Consider the following 20,228-nt stretch of genomic DNA (forward strand, 5'->3'; position numbering starts at 1 on the left):
CCTCTGAAATGGGGGTAATGACCTGTCTGGGCCCTTAAGCCCTCTGCAGGTGGGTCCTAGAGTCTTGGGGGACAGGCTCCTCCAGGAGGCCTGGTCGACAGGGCCCAGCTGGCAATCAGGTCACCCGGTTTGCCACCCTGGGCCCTGTACCTGACCCCCTCCTGCCTCCTGCACCCCCATCCCCCAAACGTGGAATGGGGAGGGAGAAGCCGAGGCTGGGCTCTGGGGCAGGAGATGGAGCCTGGATGGGCCGCCTGAGTCCCTGGAGGCCCAGGGAACATTGCTGGGAAAAGGAATCTGGGTCTGATTCAGAGGCAAACAGATTGTTCTTTTGATTAAAGCCACAGTGGCTGAGGCCAGAGGAGCGCGGGACCCGGCGCCATCTGTGGGGCGGCCAGGCAGGGTCCGGCTCCCCTCTGCGGGCCCAAAGCTGGAGTCGTGCTGGCGGGGAGGGCTCCGGGGCTGCTCTTGTGGGGCCCACACTCATGGGGGTTGGGGGGGACCTGGACACCATGTCCCGCGCTCTTCCTTCTCATCCCGCCTCCTTAAATTCCTATGTTTTGTCACCACTCCTGTCCCCCTTGTCATCCCTTTTTTCATTCGATCCTCTCAGCCACTCTACGATAACAACAGTAATAAGAGTAGCTGCCGTTTATAGGGGCTTTCTATCTGATGCTCGGCCTACAGACCTTTCCATTTAATCCCCGGGAGAGCCCTATGGGAAAGGGCTGATTATCCCTGCTTCACAGACGAGAAACTGAGGCCCAGAGAGGCTCAAGGTCACACAAGAGGCAAGTGGCAGAGCTGGATTCAAACCCAGACCAGCGGGTGCCCCCGGGCACACATGTTGCCCTGCGGTCCCAGGGGCTCGTACAACTGCCGCCCTTCAAGATGGGAAGAGAGGTGACTCCCTCGCTTTTTGGCAGAGCGGGGCTCACAGTCAAGGCTGCCTGAGCCCCTGCTCAGGCTCATTCTCCAGCTTGGTAAGGTCACTTCCCTTTGCAGCACTGCTCAGAGCAAGACCCCTATGCCTTCCCCCAGGAGGAAGGAGGGAGTCACTGGACGCCAGCCACAGGAAGGACCCTAAGGAGGAAGTGCGAGCCAGGGGTTTTCAGACACTTTCAGCCATAGAACCCCCGTTTGAAGTGCTTTGTGACCCAGAAGCTTATTTAAAACAAATAAAAATGGAGCTGCCCTCCCTCTCCTCCACGATACACCCCTGAGCCTCCTACCGCATCCCCAGGTGGGACAAGGAGGCACCGAAGGGTTCATCTGGAGCCTTGTCTAAGGTCCCAGCGATTCCACCTAGGAGCCAGGCCTCCCCACACCTGCTCTGGGCTAAGACGGGCTTGGGAAGGGAGAAGGTCCAAGGGGTATGTGAGGCCCAGCTGCCACCACTTACCGGCTGTCCAACACCCCTGGTCGCTTGTCCCACCTCTGCCGCTGCTCCAGGGTAGAGAGGAGCGTCCCGGACAAAGGACTCCCGCACCAGCCCTGGTGTCGGTGTCACCTTAGCAGGTGCCCGGCTTCCTGCAATGGAAACCCAGGAAGTGTGCTGGATGAGAACACACGCCCTTTGTCTGCCAGCTCAGAGGCCCTGCTCCCGTCCTCCTGTCCTGCCAGGCTCGAGCAGCTTTCTGCCAAGCCCCTGAGCAAGGGGGCTCAATCTTCTATTAGGGTCGTGGCAGCTGAGACTCTGGGTGGCAGGGAAGGGGTGGGAGACAGGGGCAAGGTCCAGGGCAGTGGGGACATTTGCTGCTGTCCAGTGTGCTGGGGAACACGGCACCTACTGTGTCCTTGGCTGGCTTGCGGGATCTTAGTTCCCCGACCAGGGATTGAACCCCAGGCCCTGGCAGTCAGTGAAAGCGCTGAGTCCTAACTACTGGACCGCCAGGGAACTCCCAACAAAAATGAACATAATTACCAGCGGTGATGTGTGCTATAAAGGAACGAGCAAGGGGCTGAGACAGAATAAGGGGTGTGGGTGGGGCTAGGGCAGGCCTCTCTGGGAGGATATGAAGAGGAACCAGCCACAAGAGGAATAGGGGAGGGCATTCCAGGGAGAGGAAGGCAGTAGGGAAAACATGGGCTTTGAGGTCAGACTTAGGCTTAACTCCTAATGCCCTGGTGCTGGCTGTGACCTTGGACAAGTTCCTTCCCTCTCGGAGGCTCTGTTTCCTCACCTGTAACATGGGGCAGCTGGACTGATTGCCCTCGAATGAAGACATGAATGCTCCCCTTCGCAGAGCTGCTGGGGACAGAGGCAGGGAAAGGGCGCACTAGGGCCTGGTCCAGAGCTGGTGCCCCACCAGTGGTGGCGCTGGCTGTTCCCACATCACTCTCACCTGGTTTCTAGAGCTCTCTGCTCACAGGGTCCCTTTGCTCTGCAGCTAGATCCAAGAAAAGTGACAAGCCTGGGGAGAGTGGCATGGAGGTGTCCTCCCGTCTGTGATTTTTCCTCTGAGGCTCCCTGAGCTGCAGCCCCCAGGGAGCCAGTGACCCCAAGGTGGGGAAGCATCCATTGGTCCAATTGCCTTTCCCCTGGACAGGCTCCACCTGGGCCAGGTCAGAGCAGAAGTGTCAGTCCTAGCCTAGGGGTGCCCACGTGTGAAGCTGAAATCATACACCCGGGTTGGGGTCTACTGCTTGGCAAACAGCCTCAGAAACCCCCCTGGGCCTCCCTGTCCTGGTTCTGCTCCTCTCCCTCCCTCCATCGTCCCCTCTGCCTGCTTGAAGTCAGGTCAGTTCAACACTTGTTTCCTGAGCACCTACTGTGCTAGGGGCTGGGCAGGGGTGCAGCAGTGCAGGGAAGTGGGGGCTCCCACAAACTGTAGCAGGGGCAGGTTGCAGGGGGAGGGGGGCAAGCACAGATATGAGTGACAGCAGTATCTGTGAGTGCCTGCAGCTCTGTCACATGCCAGCCTGTTACCTTGGGCAAGTCACTTCTCTCTGAGCCTCAGTTTCCTCTCGTGAACCTGGGATAGCAGAACCTCCCTGTGGCTTTGTGAGGATTTGTTGGAATGAATGTGGATGAATTTTCCTGGCGCTTAGTAGGTGTTCAGGTGAGTTGCTTTCCTCTTCCCATGATATAGAGGACAGAGGTTTTGGGATATTATAGTGAGATGGACAAAAGTGCTGAAGGGAAGGAAGACTTGGTTCTGCTGGAGAATCCAAGGGACATCGTGGTTCCTGTCAGTTAGCGTCACTTTCTTGGATTCTGGTAACAGCACCCAATTTCTCTTTGGGAAAGCTCACTCCCACTCTCAATGCCTGGCTGGAACTATGTAGAAAGAGGCAGTATTTTTCCAGGGTGACAGGATGCAAGCTTGGCACCATTTATGCCAACACTTGGACCAAGACAGACGACAGCAGGGCAAAGATGATAGAGAAGGAGACCCAAATCTATAATGGGCTTCCCTGGTGGTGCAATGGTTAAGAATCCGCCTGCCAATACAGAGGACACGGATTCAAGCCCTGGTTTGGGAAGATCCCACATGCTGCGGAGCAACTAAGCCTGTGTGCCACAACAGCTGAGCCTGCGCTGTAGAGCCTGCGAGCCACAACTACTGAGCCCGCGTGCCACAATTACTGAAGCCTGCACGCCTAGAGCCCATGCTCTGCAATGAGAGAAGCCACTGCAATGAGAAGTCCACACACCGCAACGAAGCGTAGCCTCCGCTCGCCGCAACTAGAGAAAGCCCGCGCACAGCAATGAAGACCCAATGCAGCCAAAAATAAATAAATGAAATAAATAAATTTACTTTTTAAAAAAAGGAGAGATAACTGACTACATCACTTAGGCTGCTGGATCCAACCATGCTTGAAGTCCTACCTCTGGATCTCTGGAGCCAATGCATTCTCTTTTTCCTTCATTTTTCTTCAACCAGTTAAAACTATTTCTGTGGCTTAAAGCAAAGTCATGAGGAATATTGGTGAGACTCCATGGGTCTGGATCATCTCTTCCTCCAAACTCTGCACCACTGTCACCACTTTTGAGAAGCCTGCTCTGATTACTCCAGGTGTCAGGACTCATGTCAATCCTATGGATTCATTTCAAGGCTGCTGGGTTGAACCAATATGCTTTACCCACCAAACTGGGAGCAGGGCTGTGTCTTATTATTCTCCATGTCTCCAGCACCCAGCACAGTGCTTGGCACATAGTAGGGTCTCAGTAATTCTGATGAAATGCAGGAGTAAGAGTAGGGGGTCTTAAGTAGCTGCAAATGCAAATCATATGAGAAGTAGTAAAGGGTAGTGAGCCGTTAAGAAGCCTGGGTTTTGGAGTCAGACCCACTTGAATTTGGATGTTGGCTCCCCCACTTATTAGCTCTGTGACCTTGGGCAAGTCACTTAATTTCTCTGAACCTTGAGTGTTCTCTGGGAAGATAGAGAAAAGAACAATCAACTCCTTACAAGGTCGTCCTGCAGGCTGGGGGAAAATAATGCAAGAAAAATACGGAGCTCAGGCTTACAATTCCTCACGCAGCTCTTTGCAAATAAAATGTAAACATGCTTCTTCTTCCTCTACCCGGGGAGCAGTCTGGTGGACAAAACGGGGAGGCGGGAGACCTCTTCATTCTCTTGCTTCGCTGAGATCCGTTCCTGCTTCTGCCGCCTGAGCCGGTGCCTCCTTCCCAGTCCCTCTTACTCAGCGTGTTCACTGACCCTTCACACCAGAAGGGCTTGGCCGAGACTGAGTTGCAGTCCCTTGTGGGGAGGGGGCGATGCGGAGGGCCCTAGAGGCCACAGTCAGGCTCCGGTCTAAGTGCCCTACGTCCATCATCCTGTTCAGTCCTCTCAACAAGTGGGGAAACTGAGGCACAGAGAGAGTAACTTGCTCAGGGTCATCTCCATTAGGAAGCTTCTTTCAAGCCCATGTAGTCTAGCTCCAAGCCTTTTTACTAAACAGGCCAAGCGTGTAGGGAAATGTTCAAAAACCAAGTAGGGAGTAACCAAGCCACAGTTATAGCCACATGGAGTTCCCCACTCTCAGGCCCCAAGCCTGTGTCCACTTGGGCCAGGCAGGGCCCAGCCTCTAGACCTGGCCGTGACAACAACCTCTGGCTCTTAATCCCCTCCCGGTCCAGTGTCCTGAGCTGGCTCTGGCTGGACCCCCTGGTTCCCACAGCCCCCCCTCAACTAAGCACACCTGCACAGCCTTCACGATGAGGGGCGGGACGTGTGGGGTGGCCATGGCGGGGCGTGAGTCTCAGTAAGCTGGAAAGGCCCGTCCTTGACCCAGGCCTTGAAGGTCAGAGCCCCTTCTGTGGACAGAGGAAAGGAAGTCCTGGCATCGCTCACTTGGGAGGGTCCCTGAGCCTGCCCCAAGCCCTCAGCGGCTTGCCAGGGGCAGAGCCCCGTTCCCCCACCGACCCCAGGCCCCTCCTTGAGCTCCCGCTTCACTGCGAGCCTCCACCCCTGGCAGCATCTATCCAACACCTCACTGCTCTCTGGCAGTGAGGACCCCCATCCCTGAGACGCCTCCTTGCTGAAGTGTAATTTGGCCTAGACCCTGCCAGGGCCCCTCGCCGGCCTCCCCGCTTCTCTCTTCCGCAGAGGTGGGCTTACTGTGAAGTTAATGAAACTTATGCTCAGGCCTCTCACTTGCACGGCCCCTGTGAGGACTGGGGGTCTCTGGAAGTAATGAAGTGTTGTAGGAGGGAGGGGCAGCCAGGTTACACTCAGGAAACATTTCTCTCTAAGTGTTCCCGGCAAACTGCCCACAGAGATGTCAGAAGAAGGACCCAAATCTCCAGGGTTCCAGCATCTCGTCCTGCCTTTCTTTCCCATTCTCAATCAATATTCACTTTCATATGAATTTTGTATGCTTTTTTTCTAAAGGGGACCCTTTCTTTTTTTTTTTTGGCCGCACCATGCGGCATGTGGGATCTTAGTTCCCTGACCAGTGATCAAATCTGCGCCCCCTGCCTTGGAAGTGCAGAGTCCTAACCATTGGACCGCCAGGGAAGTCCCTAAAGGAGGCCCTTAAAATTGGACTCGCCCTGCTCTTACTCCTTGCGATCCACTCTCCAAGCCGGCCAGGCCATCTCGCTAAAGCAGCACGTGATCATCACACGTCCCGACACCCCTTCTGTGGCTCCCGCTGCTCTTGGGGAAAATGCGAAACCCCTCCCCTGTCCTGGCGATCTGGCCCCAGCCCACTTCCGTGACAGCATCTCCCACCACTGTGCCCGTTGCCTCCTGGGCTCCAGCCACACTGACTCGACCCCTCCTCCATCCCTCAGGCCACTCAGGAGCCTTGAGACCTGCCTGGGCTTCACCACCACCCCATGTCCTGGGAACTCCCCCTCAACCTTCAGGATTGGTTTCTGCAGCTCTTTGTCGGCGAGGTCTCTCTGAACTCCAGACCACATCACACACCTCACAACACCTGGGCCCTCCACTGATGCTGACCACACCTGCTTGAGGTAACCCTGCTCTGACCCTGGAGGCCCTCATCTCATTCACCCAGTTGCTCAGGTCCCAAATCAAAGAGTTCCCAGGATTCCTCTCTTCCTCTCAAGCCCACATCTAATTGACCAGGAAATCTTATCAATCTCTCAAAACAGAATCCAACCACCCTGGCCACCTCCACGGCCACCACCCTGGTCCAAGCCCCCGTGCTCTCATCTGGGTTGTTTCAAATGCTTTCAAACTGGTTTACTGTTTCTACACTGTCTATTCTAAAAACAGCAAGGAGAGGAATCCTTTAAAAATATAAAAGTCAGGGCTTCCCTGGTGGCGCAATGGTTGAGAGTCCGCCTGCCAATGCAGGGGACACGGGTTCGTGCCCCGGTCCGGGAAGATCCCACATGCCACGGAGCGGCTGGGCCCGTGAGCCATGGCCACTGAGCCTGCGCATCCGGAGCCTGTGCTCCGCAACAGGAGAGGCCACAGCAGTGAGAGGCCCGCGTACCGCAAAAAAAATAAAAAATAAAAACGTAAAAGTGAGATTATGTCACCTCCATGTGCAAACCCTCCACTAGCTGCCCATCACAGGGGAATAAATTCCTAATGCTGGCTGTGGCCCTGAGCAATCTGGTCCCTGCCCACCTCTGTGACCTCATTCCCACCACTCCATCCTCTCTGTGAGACTCCAGCCATGCTAAATTTCCTGCTGTTCCTGGATTCTCCCAGCTTGTTCCCCGCTCAGGGCCTTTACCGGTGCCGTTCTCTCAGCCTGGGGCGTTCTTCCCTCAGCTTTCCGCTTGGCCTGCTCCTGCAGTCCATTCAGGTCTCCTCAAAGAAGCCTTCTGTGGAAGGCAGCTTCTAAAACGGCCCCCTGAGAACCCCCACCCTCTGCCATGCCCTTGTGTAATCCCTTTCTCTAAAGGGTGGGCTAGACCCAGCGACTTGCTTCTAACCAATAGAATACAGCAAAAGAGTGGGATGTCGCTTTTAACACGGGGTTACAAAGACGGTGACTTCTGTCCTGCTCATCTTCTGTCTGTCTCCCTGACTTGCATCACAGAGGGAAGCTGGCTGCCATGTCGTGGGCTGCCCTATGGAGAGGCCCACGTGGCAAGGAACTGAGGGAGACCCTGGCCAATAGCCAGAGAGGAACTGAGCCCCTCGGTCCACTAGCCCGTGATAGACTGAATCCTGCCGACAGCAACGTGAGTGAGACTGGAAGTGCAGCCTGCTCCAGTCGAGCCTTCGGATGACATCACAGCCTTGGGTGACACCTTGACTGTGGCCTGTGAGACTCTGAGCCAGAAGACCCAGCCAAGCTGCACCTGGATTCCCAACCCCCAGAAAAAGCGAGACGATAAGTGTCTGTTGCTTTACGCTGCTGTTTCAGGGTCATTTGCTACATAGCTGTAGATAACAAATACACCCTCCTTCACCCCTGTCACTCTATCCCCATGCCCAACTTTTTTTTTTTTTTCCCAGCACCAGTCGTTACTTGTGCCTCTTGCTCATCCTCAGTGTTTGCCCCAGAGCCTCACCCCATGCAGATGTTCAGCGATAGGGGAAGGAATGCAGGACATCAAGAGGGACAATGCCATAGCTCAGAAAACCCACAGGTGCGGGGGCTCAGGAGGGAGGAGGAAGGCTCACCCCAATCCCAGGTGCTCCGGAGGTACCACTCCCTCTCAGCAGGGACTGGGGCTCGGGTTTCCCACCTCTTCAGAAGGATGTTGTTTCAGGCCCAGGATCTGGGATCTCATGGTCCGTGGCAGAACAAGTTCAGCTTCATGCCCCTGTTGCAGACCGTACCTTTTCGATTTCCTCTACCCTCTGGACTTCAGGCCTAGTTCTCTTTGTTTGGTAGGGCTCACTAGAGTGATCTAATTTTTATACCCTTGTCAGATTTTTCACAAAAATAATTTAATAGATAAGAAAAGAATACTATTCCAGCCCACGTGGCCCAATTTTTGTTTGGAAAACAGTCCCTGTGCCCATAAAAAGGAAAGGACTGCCAAGTCCAATCTCCTCCCAGCCCTGTCCCCACCGGGTCCCGGGCTGTGTGGGGGGGCTGGGAGGCCAGGGAACCTTCCAGCAAAAACATCAGGCCCGAGTTGGAACCCGGTGTCAAGTCTGGCTCTGGCAAGGGGCTGGCCTTGTGCTCACCTAACAGCCATTTCCTCCTAGACTGGGGCAAGTTTCCTGCCCAGAGGGAACCAAGCACACCCCCAGGCAGAGGGGGGCTGGGTTCTGTATTGGGGGAGGGGCATCCACAGACACTTCCCCCACCTCAGTTACTCTGGGGCTGAAAGGCCCCTCCTGGGGGTGGGATGGAGAGCAGGGGATCAGAAGTTGGGCTCGAACTGTCTGTTGGTGGCCATTCCTGGAGGAATGAGCTGAAACCGCCCCGTCCGGCCTTGGGGCCAGCCTGTCCCTGTATCTCAGGTGCACCCAGGGTGGGGAGTGGAATCTTAGGCCAGACTCTGTCTGCTCCAAAGCAGTAGACTTCGGGTGACCACGGTGGGCTTTGCTGAGAAGTGGGACCCATTAGAGCCTGGAATCCTCAAAGAATCTTCTCTAGGTCCCACCTCCTCCCTGCTGCCTCCCCTGCCTCTCCCAGACAACCTGACCCTCACAACCCCTTTGGAAGCCCCCTGGCTGGCAGTCTCCTTTGCTCTATGGGGTCCCTCCTGGGAAAGGGCCTCTGAGTTGGGGCCCTCAATCCCCATGGACACAAACTACCTCGTGGGCTGGGTGCCTGGGCCAGGAGAACATGGGTGTGGGTAGAGCCTCAGGCTAACCTGGACAGAAGGTGGTGGGAACAACATTCCAGAACCTACCAGGAATGGACCTGCCATATTTTTTACGCCCACCTCTGTTAGTTTCCCTGGCCCCAATTCTTCAACAAGAAGTGGGGAGCAGGGAACATGCACGGCACTTGAACTCTGCGGGTCAGGCTACCTGATTCAAATCCTGTCTTGCCACTAACTAGCTGTGTGTCCTTGAGCAAGTTACTTAGTCTCTCTGAGCCTCGGTTTCTGAATCTAAAAAGGGATAAGAGTACCTGCCTCTTGGGGCTGACGTTAAAATGAAATGAGATAATAAAAATGCTCAGCGCAGTGCCCAACACATGGTAGTTGTTCTTCTGACAGGCTCAGAGAGGGGCAGAGGCCTACCCAAGGCCACACAGCAGGTAAGCAGGGGAGCTGGTACCCAACCTTTTTCCATATACTCTGTGGCCTTCATGAGCTGGGCCCTGCAGGGGATACAAGGCTGAACAGGGCTGAGGCGGGAAGGATCCTCGTGTCAGGGTCAGAGGCTGGGGACCAAGGGCACCAATAGAGGCCTAGGCAACATACTCGCTCCAGTTGTTTCTTAGCCTAGGATGGGACATCCACCCAAGAAGCAGGTGAGTCCCAGACCACGTGCCCATCCACGCCACTGCATCCCGGTCATGTCCTCAGCCACAACGATATTAAATTCCTGAACCCCAGGGACCCAGCTGGCCCATATCCCAGGAGCCTGCCTCAGTCAGAGAGCTCTGTGGCCTTAGAAAAGCCTCTTCACCTCTCTGTGTCTTCACGATTCTGAGACAAATCTGAGAGAATCACCTTTACTGTTTGTGGACAGGGCAAGGGAGGTTGGTAAAGGAGGAAGCCATTCTGAGGATACAATCTCTCCCCACCCCACAACGCTCCGGGAAGGCAGGGCTGAGGGGCTGTATCCATTGCCCACCCTGAGAAAAAGAGGGTTAACCCAGGAGCCTCCATGCGTCCCCACCCTCTGAGGGGCCCAGCCCCAAATCCTCTCCTCCCTCCCGGGGGTCCCCAGTGCTCCAGGTGGGGGGTAGCCCTGCCGTTCTGCCGCCAGGCAGTATCCTGGGGTCAAGGCCTCCAGGTGACCCCGAGCGGCTCTGAGAGACTCCGGGTCCTTGCTGAGGTAAGTCAGGAGGGGGCCGTCCCCTGCGGCTGGGCAGGTGCCGAGGGCCGGGGCTGGCTTGGAGCTGACGCGGAAGGCCTCTGGGATGGAAAATCCTGAGGGCAGGCAGGGAGGAAGGGATGGAGGGTGCCACTCAGTTCCCCCATCCCGCAGGGGGGCCTCAGCCTCCCGATTTTCAGGACCTTCCTCCCGTTCGGGGTCTTCTGGGGCACTGGATAGGGTGGGGGGCGCCCGCCGCGTTCCTAGTGACCCTGGCTACCGAGGGGTCAAAAGTTAACCCCAGGTAGGAGAGGGGATTTCAGCTGTCTCCGACCCCCACCCCAAGGGAGGTCACCCGGCTCTTCTGAAAACTTGTCGAGGCTCCCAGGGCTGTCTGGAGTGGGGCTTCAGTGTCTGGGGCACGTTCAGGGAGGGGGTGCCCACCTGTATCTGGCAAAGATCAAACAGGGTGCGGGTGTCCAGCAGGCACCAGAACTCGCCCAGCAGGGAAGTGAAGATGCCCACGAGGTCCAGCCAGCGGCCCACGGTCAGCAGCAGCAGAAAGAGGCCGCACATGCGTACCAGCACCGTCTGGACCTGGCTCTGCAGGCCGGGATGCTGCTGCCGCTCCTCTGCAGAGACACGGTCCCTGTCACCGTCTGCCTGTCTGCCTGCCCTGAGGTCCAGCCGAGTCGGTTGTCTGGAACCCCCAGCTCCCCCCGCCGCTCCCCTCAGCGCGTGCCTTCCCCTCCCCAGGCAGCCCGGCTCCCTTCCTTCTCACCCCACACCCACTCCCAGCAACTACAGGGGCGCTTCTTCCTCCCAGGCCTCACTGCCCACCCCCAGTCTCCCCTGCAGTCAGGACAGGAGGTGTCCTGACTCCTCTTTCCTGCACTCCCTCGTCCGGTCCATCAGGAAGCCCTATGAGCTCTTTCTACCAAGTAGATCTGGGTCCCAGCGCCCTTCATCTCTCACAGCGGGCTCCTCGCTGGGCTCCCGTCTCCTGATCTTGACCCTACAACTCAGCACGTACTCAGCAGCCGGTAGCCTTCCCAACACACTAACGAGGTGAAATCACTCCCCTGCTTGCAAACCTCCCAGGGCTTCCCACTGCATTTGGAATAAACTCCAAACTCCTCACCTTGGGAGGTCCTGCCCCATGTGACCGGAGTCCCCTCTCCGACCTCAACTCATCCCTGACTTGGTCCCCCTTGCTCTCTAGCCCCAGTGATCCAAGTTTTCACCAAGCATGCTAGATTCCTTCCCACCACAGGGCCTTTGTACCTGCTGTTCTGCCTGCCTGACTGCCCTTCCTTGTCCTGACTCTTCCATCCCATCCCTACCCTGCAGCCAGGTGGCTCCTCCTAGAGCCCAGATCTGATCAGGTCACTTTCCCCTGCTTAAAACCCTGCAATGGGGCTTCCCTGGTGGCGCAGTGGCTGAGAGTCCGCCTGCCGATGCAGGGGACACGGGTTCGTGTCCCGGTCCGGGAAGATCCCACATGCCGTGGAGCGGCTGGGCCTGTGAGCCATGGCCGCTGGGCCTGCGCATCCGGAGCCTGTGCTCCGCAACGGGAGAGGCCACAACAGTGAGAGGCCCGCGTACCGCAAAAAAGTAAAAAATAAAAAAATAAAATAAAATAAATAAAAAAAACCCTGCAATGGCTTCTCATCACACTGCCTTGCCAGGATGATGACAGCTCTCCATCAGGCCCCTGCCTCATCTGCTCCACTTGCCTCCGCGACAGCACTCCGTTTTCACGCCTTGTCTCACTTCTGGGCTTTGGCATTTATGGTTCCCTCTGCCAGGATCTCCTTTGCTCCCTCGTCTCTCCCAGGGGCTCCTGCTTATCCTTCAAGGCGCAATTCAAGTACTGTGTCTCCAGGCTCCCCCTGCACGCTGCACCCTTATCTGAGCTGCCCCACTGCGTGGCCCCTGCTAGCAGGCTGGGTGCCCTGGGATGGCAGGGGCAGGGTCTGAGTGTTGTCGGCCTCCCCAGGGCCTAGCACAGCGCTGGGCCTGGGTCAGACGGTGGGATGTGAGTGTCGAGTGAATGAACTGCCACCCGCGACCCTCACCCTGCATGTAGATGACCAGCAGGGTGTAGCAGATGGTGAGCGGCATCCAGAAACGCACAGCCTCCGAGGTGGTCAGGAAGTCCCGGTTGAGGAGGGTCACAGCTGCCAGGTTGCCCACTGCAAAGGTCACGGCCAGGGCACGGCCCAGCAGCCGGGGGAGGCTGCAAGCGCCAGCCAGCAGGCCCAGGCAGACCCCACAGTAGCGCTGGCTACTGTGCAGCTCGTAGAGCTGGCAGACGTGGCGGCGGAGGCGCCGGGTGCCCGAGCGGAGCAGCGCGGCCAGTCCCAGGCCCAGCAGCAGGTTCAGCGTGCGGTGCGGGGCGCCCTCCTGCAGGAAGCTCAGGCTGCAGGTCAGCCCGCAGCCCAGCGAGTACTGGCACAGCAGGTACAGCTGCAGCCTCTCGGTGCCCCGGGTGCCCTGGGCGGGGGAGGGAGCAGAGAGGGGCCACGATTGTGTGCGCTCAGCCCACTCCTCACCGCGCGGGGACCCAGAGGGTGTCAAGGTACAGGTGGTCCACTCTGTGGGGGGCCGTTCCCGAAGAGGGAATATTGCCTTCAGGTCAAGCCCTACTGGAATCATTTCTTTCAGCTTAATTTCAATCATGATTATTACTTGGGACCTATCTGCTTGCTGAAGGGCGGTGGCTCAAAGCCTTCGAGGCCTGGGTTCAAAGCCCGACTCTACTTCTTGCTGGTTTTTGGCCGCAGATAAAGCCACGCGGCATCTCTGAACCTTAGTTTCCCATGTGTGAGATCGGGATCACGGCAGACCTTTATCCCCTGTGGTTCTGAGGATGGGATGATGCACTCAAGGCATATAGCACCGTGCCTGGCTCACGGGAAGCTCTCGACATCCGGGAGCTGCTGGGTTATCTTCTTGGACTGGGGTGGTGTCCACTCTGAGTGGAGACTCGGCTTTGGCGATGACAACCGGGCCCAGTTTCCTGTATTTGGGGGTGAAAACTAGGGCCCAGGGCCGGGCAGTCCTCACCCACCACCTGCCTGTGGTCTTACCTTGTCCAGGGAAAGCAGCATGGAGACAGCCCGGAGGGAGAACTCGAGCACCACAAGGGCGGCCACCCGGACCTGCACGACAGTCAGGATCAGGGCCAGCCCTGCCAGGTGCACGGTCTCCAGCGAGGCCCACTGGGCCCGCAGCCGTTCCTTTTCAAGCCGCCGCTCCGGGTCACTGTGGAGGTAGAGGGGGCACGGGCAGAGGAGCAGAACCACCAATCTCGTCCCTGGAGGGGGTAACGGTGCCCCCAGCCACACCCTGGGGGTTAAGGACGGGTGGTCTCTCCCTCCCAGTCCTGCCCTTGGAGGAGGCCAGAGTCGCATGCAGTGTGGGCTCCAGGGGGCTGGGAGGGGGCCGGGGAGGCGGGCACTCACTTGGTACAGCCCACGAAGAAGTAGACCTTCAGGAGGTTGTTCAGGACGGAGACTCCGCAGGCCCCGACGAGGCCTGACGGGGTTAGTAGGGAGGGTAGGCAGCTTGGTAGGGTTAGAGGAGGGGGCGGTGGGAGACGCACGTGGGTGGGGTTCGTCTTGCGCCGGGCTGGTGCCCCGGAGCGGGTGGGGCTGAGGGGGGTGGGGGAGGGGCTCACCTTGCAGGAGGGCGTCGAGGAGGCCGGAGCCCCACTCAAGGGAGGGGAGGCTGGGGAGCCAGAAGGGGAGGGACAGCAGGGAGAACATGGCCGCCAGGATCCAGCCCCAGCCTCCGGCCTGGTCTGCGCCAGAGACACCGCAACGTCACCACCACCGGGCAAAGGTGGTGGAGGCGAGGGGAGGGGCTGGGAGGGGTCAAAAGCCCAGGCGAGGGGAAGGGAGGGAAGGGGAGGGGAGGAGAGCCAGGGCCTTAAACCTTTGGGCTGCTGGGTTAAGACCGCTGCCCAGGGTCTCCCCATTTGGGCAGCATGGGGTGGGGGGCATCTCTGGGTGGGCTGGTCTCTGTCCTGCTTTCCTCAGGACAGAGACCAACCCACCCCTGGGCCTTTGCCACCCATCCCTTCCTGAAGCCCCAGGCCTCGCCTCTTCTGCCCTCCCCCAGCCTCCAGTCTGGGTCCCGCCCTCAGCCCAAGGTCTGGAAGGGGGGCTTCGATCTCCCCACAGCCTGAGGTCAGGCTCTGCTCTCTCAGCCCAAGGTCTGGAAGGGGGCGTCTCTCCCGCCACAGCCCGGGGCTGGGATCCAGCTCTGGGCCCTCCCCTCCTGCGCCGTAGGGCAGCCCTCCTTGACGATCCTCTCCGTGTCCACTAGGTGGCAGGCCTCACTTGGCCGACGGGGCGGGGCTGGCTCGCCCCAGTTCTTTTGGATCCTCCTTTCTCAGACCGAGGAGAGCGAGCCAAGGGTGTGGGTTCGGGGGTCGGGAGACTGAGGCTGCCAGCAGAGGGGAGTCGTTGAAGTAGACAAAATAGAAAACTTTATTGGTTTGGAGTGTGCAGTAGGGCTGCCCCGGGGAGCAGCTCTTTGCAGACATGGGGTGTGGCAGGGAAGGTAGTTCAGGCTGCTTGACCTCTCCGCCAGTCCTGCCCCTTCAGGGACTCAGCATCCACTTCTGTAGCACAAAGGTCGGTGCAGGCCTTAGGAACACGCCCATGGTGGGAGGGTGGCTGCAGCGTGGGGAGAGAGCCTGGGATGAGGTCGCCCAGCTCTACTAACTTGGGCAGGTCACTTCCTTTCCCGGGACCTGAGTCTGCCCACCTGAACAATGGGCACCATCAAGCGCTACCTTCCAGGACTGTCGTGAGAATCTGTGCAAATGTCCACAGTGCTGGGCACCTAGGGGACCCTCAGTAAAAGCCCTCAGTTGATGCGCTGAATTGTGTCCCCTCCCCCTCCCCAGATTCATATATTGAAGTTCTAACCTCAGAATGTGACTCTTTGGAGACAGGGTCCTAAAGAAAGCAATTCTCAAAGGAAGTATTGATGAGTAAGTTAACATGAGGTCATTAAGGGTGGATCCTAATCCAATATGACTGGTGTCCTTATAAGAAGGGACTAGGACACAGACACACAGAGGGAAGACCATGTGGGGACATGGAGAAGACGGCCATCTGCAAGCCGAGAAGAGAGGCCTCACAGGAAACCAACCCTGCCGACACCTTGATCAGACATCTGGCCTCCAGAATTATGAGAAAGTAACGTTCTGTTGTTTAAGCCGCCTAGTCTGAGGTCCTCTATGATGGCGGCCCTGGCAGTCTAGCACAGACGATGATATTACGGCCTCACGGTGCTCCCCAGGGCCTCCCCACATGTATAGTGATCCCTCAGGGGCACCCCAGCACCCACGGTCCTGGCTCTTGCCAAGGGCACAGGTCTGGGCTGGGCAGAGCTGGGTTCTCTGCCCCTTCAAAGCTGTGTGGCTTTGGTCAAAGCACTTCACCTTTCAGAGCCCCCGCTTCCGAGTCAGTAACAGAGCATTTTACCGTCTCGTACTGTGTGAGGACTAAACGATCTGGCACACGTAAGTGGCCCAGCTCATGGTAATGTTCACAGCCTGAAGCAGTTATTATAACAGTGGGATAAGGTTACCCAGGACAGAGAGGGAAGAGAAACTTTCTGGAGAACAGAGTGTGTGGTGATTCAAGGCGGATCCGTTTTGGCCCTGGGTGGGCCATGGGGCTGGGTTGACCACAGCTGTCTACACTCTCCCCGAACCTGCGGCAGGGCCTGGGCCTGGGCGGGCTCCTGGACGGCCATTCCCAGGTGGAGCAGGCCGTCGCTTCCTGCCAAGGGCACGGCTGTGTCAGGGTGAAGGACGCCGCCTAGCTGCCCTGGTGCTGGGCCCGCCCGGCCAGTTTCCGGAGCTCATCCCAGAAGAGCATGCTGAGGATGGTGTGGGGACCCAGGCGCAGGTAGGTGGGGCCCAGACCCTTGTAGAGCGCCAGGGGGCCCTCCTGCCGCCAGATCTTCACCAGGCAGTCAGCGAGGCCGCCATACAGCCGGCCCTGGGGACAGACACAGGGCAGACATCACTACAGGTGTCATGGGGCCCTGGCTGGCACAATGGGGTGTGTCTGCGTGTATGGGCTTCTGTGGCACATCAGAAAGGGCACACCCCCAAGCTCGGCAAATCACATAATAGTAACCCTTCGGGCTGTGAAAGTTAAAAAAGGGCCTCTTCCTCCAGGCAGCCACAGCCCCAGGCCAGGCGCTCAGCTTGGTTAGTGGCAAGCGGGTGGATTTCACCGCTAACTCAGCCCGTGGAGGGCACCTCTGTGTTCGGCACACCTTGCACCAGTGTACGTGATGGCCCCTGTGCACCTGTGAGGCTGGGGGGTCAGGACTCGATTCCAGTTCAGGCTCCCCCACCTACCGGCTGCGTGACCTCAGGCAAGTCACTTGATCTCTCTGAGCCTCAGTCTTCTCATCAGGAGAACGAACGTTGTTGTGAGGACAGAATAGAATCCAGGTGTGAAAATGCTTAGTACGTGCTTGGGACATAGGTGTTCAGCAAACAAGCCGAATTAATGTGTGTGTGTGTGTGTGTATGGCACACTTCTCCGTGTCTCTGGCTGTGTGTGTGTGTGTTGGGGGATGCTGTCCAGCTCCCACACCCTCCCCCACTCTGTCCCCTGCTCACCCTGCCCGCTCCGTCCACAGGCTGATTGTACAGCCGCGTGCTGACCACGTCGAAGGGGGTCATGACTGTGACCACAGCTACGCTGCTGATCATGCCCCCGGCCAGGGCCACCAGCCAGCTGTCCTCTGGGAGCCACTGTGGGGACATACAGGCTGCTGAGCCCTGCGGTGCCCTCCCCCCTCCCCCACGTGGTGCCCACCCCATCCTCTCAGCGCCTCGGGGCTGGAAGAGCTAGGAAAAGGGGGGCAGATGAGGCCCCTCCGGCCACTCCCCCCCCACCCCCCGCCGCCCTGAGCTCCTTTACAGCTGGAGGGTTCACTGCGGACTCTCCACTCTTGCTGGACCCGAGGGCCAGAATCACGGCCCTGAGGGCAGAGTCAGGGCCCTCGGCTTTCTTAAGGGGCCTGTCACCACCCCCTGGGCTTCCCTGCGTGGGATCCAGCTGGAGATGTGGAGGCGCGATAAGGGGCGCGGGTGTCCCCCGCTCCTTACCTGTTGCTCCTGCACCCAGGCCTTGGCGGAGGCGAAGGTGGCCAGCTGAGCAGCCGAGCCGACCATGACCCGGGGCACGGCCCCACCCACACCCTGCCACAGCCCCGCCAGGCCCCGCTGCCGCCAGATGGTCCCCAAGGCATCCAGGACGTTCTGCAGGGAGAGGGCACAGGGTCACCGGGCGGCCCCTGCCCGCCCAGGGGCCCATCCAGCCCACCCAGCCGGGGAAGCCCCGGGGAGTGACGGTCCCCACCTGGTGAGGGTGCTGGTGTCCCACAGCCATCGCGGCCACCGTCTGGGCCTGCAGCTGCGTTTTGACCTGTGAGAGCAGGGGTGACACAGGGCCTGGGGCTGGAACCTTAGAAGACCCTGGACGAGCTGTGCGTGTTGAGGGCACCCGTCCCCGGGCCCTGACACCCAGACCTCCCTGAGCCCACACCTGCAGCTTTGGGTGTGTGTGTGTGTGGAATAGGGTTGGAGGTGAGGCTCTGGAGTCGGCTTGGGTCTGCATCTGGTTGTGACCTGGGACAAGTTACTTAACCTTCTCTCCGCCTGTCTGCTCACCCTTGGAAGGCTGCTCTGGGGACCAAGAGAGATGATGACTGTAGCATCCAGGCTAGGATGTGGGGCCCTCTCTCGATGGAAGCTTTATGCTTAATTTGCACAGGGCATGCAGGAAGACAAGTGACCACGTGGCCCTGAGCTAGCACACCTCTTGCCACCCTCTGCCCCGTCCCCCAGCTCAGGACCAGTGGGGCGGGGGCCCCAGGGGAGCAAGGTTCAGGGCGAGGCCCTGGTGCCCTGGACCAAGGGGCAGATTCCAGGCCTGGGCAGGGATGTCCCGGGGAGCAGCCCCACCCCATCTGCTCCACGGAGGCCAGCCCAGGAGGCTGCAGAGCCCCCATGGGAGCTGGGTCCCAGGGTGGGAGCAGATGGAGACAAGGCACTCACCAGGTAAGCAGGGCTCCCCACGAAGGCTCCCAGTGCCCCTGCCACAGCGCCCGCGACCACGGTGCCACCCGGCTGCTGGGCGAGCCCGGCCTGGCATGCCAGGCTGTAGCAGTAGAAGCGGACGCCGTTCATGAGGCCCTGGTAGAGGAGGCCGGCAGCCAGCCCCTTCTGCAGGCCGCACAGCCCATCTGCACGGGCCACAGCGACGACGGAGGCCACAAAGCCCCGGTAGTGCCGAGGATAGGTGCCCCGGGCCTGCAGCTCCCCCTGCAGCTGCAGCCGCGTCTTCACCACCTCCAGGGGGTTGGTGAAGACACAGGCCAGGCAACAGGCCGAGGCACCCAGCACCAGGTCCACAGCTGGAGCCACCGTCTCCTTGGCCTCCGGGCCAGGGGCCGGCTGTGCCCGTGTCAGGGGCATGGGCACGGGCCCTGGGGTGGCGGTGCTTAGGCTGTCTTCACTCCCACAGGGCCACAGGGCTGGGGATCGAGGGAGCCTAGGGCCATGTCTGGAGGGCAGAAGTCCGGGTCAGAGAGGCCGGCGCTGCCAGGCGGCCTGCTCTATCTCAGGAGTCCACCTACTCTGCTCCTTCCTGGGAGCCTGGGACACGCCCCCGCCGGCTCTGGACCAATCCCGGCTTCCTACGTCCCCCACACCTCCCTGCCGGGGAGGGCCTGGACCCTGGGATCTCGGGGAAAGGTCACCTGGGCCCCAAGGGAGACACGGGGGTGGGGGGGGGGTGTGGGGCAGAAAGTGCCAATCAGCCAAGACACCTCCTCCTGACCCTCTGGTCCTCCAGCCTTCCCTCTGGCCCTGGGCAGAGGGCTGGTGCCGCTGCCCTCCCTCGGGCTGGCCCAGTCCCGCCGTAGCTCAGGGCCCTGGGCAAGAGGCCGCTGCTTGGGAGGCTCCTCTCAGCACCTCAGCAACGCCCCCCCGCCCCGCCCCCCTGCCGCTGTGTGCCGTCCCCTTTCCGGGCCTCAGTCTTCCAGTCTGGCTCCCGCGGTCTGTGGTCCCACTACCAGTGAGAGCAGAGGGCTCCGGAGTCGTGTGGAACTGATCTGGAATCCCAGGAGCTGCTATTATGTGTGCCCTGGGCCAGTCAGTTCCTTTCTCTGCGCTTCGGTCTCTCCATCTGTAAGATGGGGATACGGATGCCCACTGCAGAGGTTCTTTGGAGGATTACAGATGTGTGAAGAACGCCGAGCACAGTGCTTCCCTCAGTAATAGGCGGCCCACATCCCCCCCTGCCTGGGGGCCCTGGGTGGGTAGGAGATGGAAAAATAAGGGCCACTGTATCTCAAGGAGTGACCTTGCAGCTTTGGTCGCTCACCTGGTAAGGACTTGCCCCCTAGTCCTGCCTCTCCTCTTGGTGGGAGCTGCTCCTGGGCTGTGGTTCTCTGGAGCAGAGGCCCAGGCATGGGAATGGACCTTTGTGCCTGATGAAGAGGGACCTCCCAGCCCTGGGCACTACTGTCAGGTGCCAGGCTGCTCAGGTCGGGGGCCGGCACCACCTTGCCCACCTCGGCCTCGGCCCCATGGTACCTCTCTCCTGCCAGGGCCACCCTGCATCACCCAAGTCCCAATCAGAACCAGAGGCAGGGCCGCCCTGCCCAGAACCCCACCTCTGTGGCCTCCACACCTGCTTCTTCCAGGTGTCCACCCCTTTCCTCCCAGCTGTGAGGCCCTGGAGGCCGCAGTGCTGAGGGGCTTGAGGGCTGCAGAGCTCCTCCTAGGCCTGGCAGGCTGGGCACCCTCCGGCCAGCCCCGGGGTAGCAGCTCAACAAGAGGTCTTGGGGACAGC

General features: G+C 59.3%; 2 protein-coding genes across 8 annotated transcripts; both read right to left on the minus strand.

Moving 5' to 3' along the window:
• Positions 1 to 10,011: 10,011 nt before the first annotated feature.
• Positions 10,012 to 14,170, minus strand: TMEM82 (transmembrane protein 82). Of its 3 annotated transcripts, XM_029227966.1 has the most exons (6): positions 14,009 to 14,170; positions 13,794 to 13,866; positions 13,419 to 13,593; positions 12,405 to 12,822; positions 10,771 to 10,958; positions 10,012 to 10,442 (listed from the first exon to the last, which is right to left on the minus strand). In XM_029227966.1, the coding sequence occupies exons 1-6, from the start codon at positions 14,094 to 14,096 to the stop codon at positions 10,353 to 10,355; spliced, it is 1,032 nt and encodes a 343-aa protein (XP_029083799.1). In that variant the 5' UTR covers positions 14,097 to 14,170; the 3' UTR covers positions 10,012 to 10,352. The 3 variants fall into 3 exon arrangements, with proteins under 3 accessions (XP_029083799.1, XP_029083798.1, XP_029083800.1); XM_029227965.1 differs by having other exon boundaries at positions 13,419 to 14,112; XM_029227967.1 differs by lacking the exon at positions 13,794 to 13,866 and having other exon boundaries at positions 12,405 to 13,593; positions 14,009 to 14,104.
• A 191-nt stretch (positions 14,171 to 14,361) lies between these two features.
• On the minus strand, positions 14,362 to 19,049 carry SLC25A34 (solute carrier family 25 member 34). 5 transcript variants are annotated; one of them, XR_003794373.1, is made up of 6 exons: positions 18,428 to 19,049; positions 17,730 to 17,795; positions 17,477 to 17,629; positions 16,985 to 17,119; positions 16,060 to 16,349; positions 14,362 to 15,011 (listed from the first exon to the last, which is right to left on the minus strand). XR_003794373.1 is itself a non-coding variant. In XM_029227973.1 (5 exons), the coding sequence occupies exons 1-5, from the start codon at positions 18,845 to 18,847 to the stop codon at positions 16,167 to 16,169; spliced, it is 957 nt and encodes a 318-aa protein (XP_029083806.1). In that variant the 5' UTR covers positions 18,848 to 19,049; the 3' UTR covers positions 14,362 to 16,166. The 5 variants fall into 5 exon arrangements, 2 of the variants coding, with proteins under 2 accessions (XP_029083806.1, XP_029083805.1); XR_003794375.1 differs by adding an exon at positions 17,916 to 18,055 and having other exon boundaries at positions 14,362 to 16,349; XR_003794374.1 differs by having other exon boundaries at positions 14,362 to 16,349; positions 17,730 to 18,055.
• Between the last annotated feature and the right edge of the window lie 1,179 nt (positions 19,050 to 20,228).

This window comes from Monodon monoceros, unplaced genomic scaffold, assembly GCF_005190385.1.
Source record: "Monodon monoceros isolate NGI ecotype Baffin Bay Population unplaced genomic scaffold, NGI_Narwhal_1 Super_Scaffold_18, whole genome shotgun sequence".
Lineage (NCBI taxonomy): Eukaryota > Metazoa > Chordata > Mammalia > Artiodactyla > Monodontidae > Monodon > Monodon monoceros.

Coding starts and splice junctions, on each gene's coding strand:
- SLC25A34 (XM_029227972.1), bottom strand. CDS start 18,847: ATGCCCCTGACACGGGCACAGCCGGCCCCTGGCCCGGAGGCCAAGGAG. Junction 17,796..18,427: donor TGGGGAGCCCTGCTTACCTG/GTGAGTGCCTTG, acceptor CTGCTCTCACAG/GTCAAAACGCAGCTGCAGGC. Junction 17,120..17,476: donor CCTGGGTGCAGGAGCAACAG/GTAAGGAGCGGG, acceptor ATGTCCCCACAG/TGGCTCCCAGAGGACAGCTG.
- TMEM82 (XM_029227965.1), bottom strand. CDS start 14,096: ATGTTCTCCCTGCTGTCCCTCCCCTTCTGGCTCCCCAGCCTCCCCTCC. Junction 12,823..13,418: donor TGCTGCTTTCCCTGGACAAG/GTAAGACCACAG, acceptor TCCCCCGCCCAG/GGCACCCGGGGCACCGAGAG. Junction 10,443..10,770: donor TTGATCTTTGCCAGATACAG/GTGGGCACCCCC, acceptor GCCTGCCCTCAG/GATTTTCCATCCCAGAGGCC.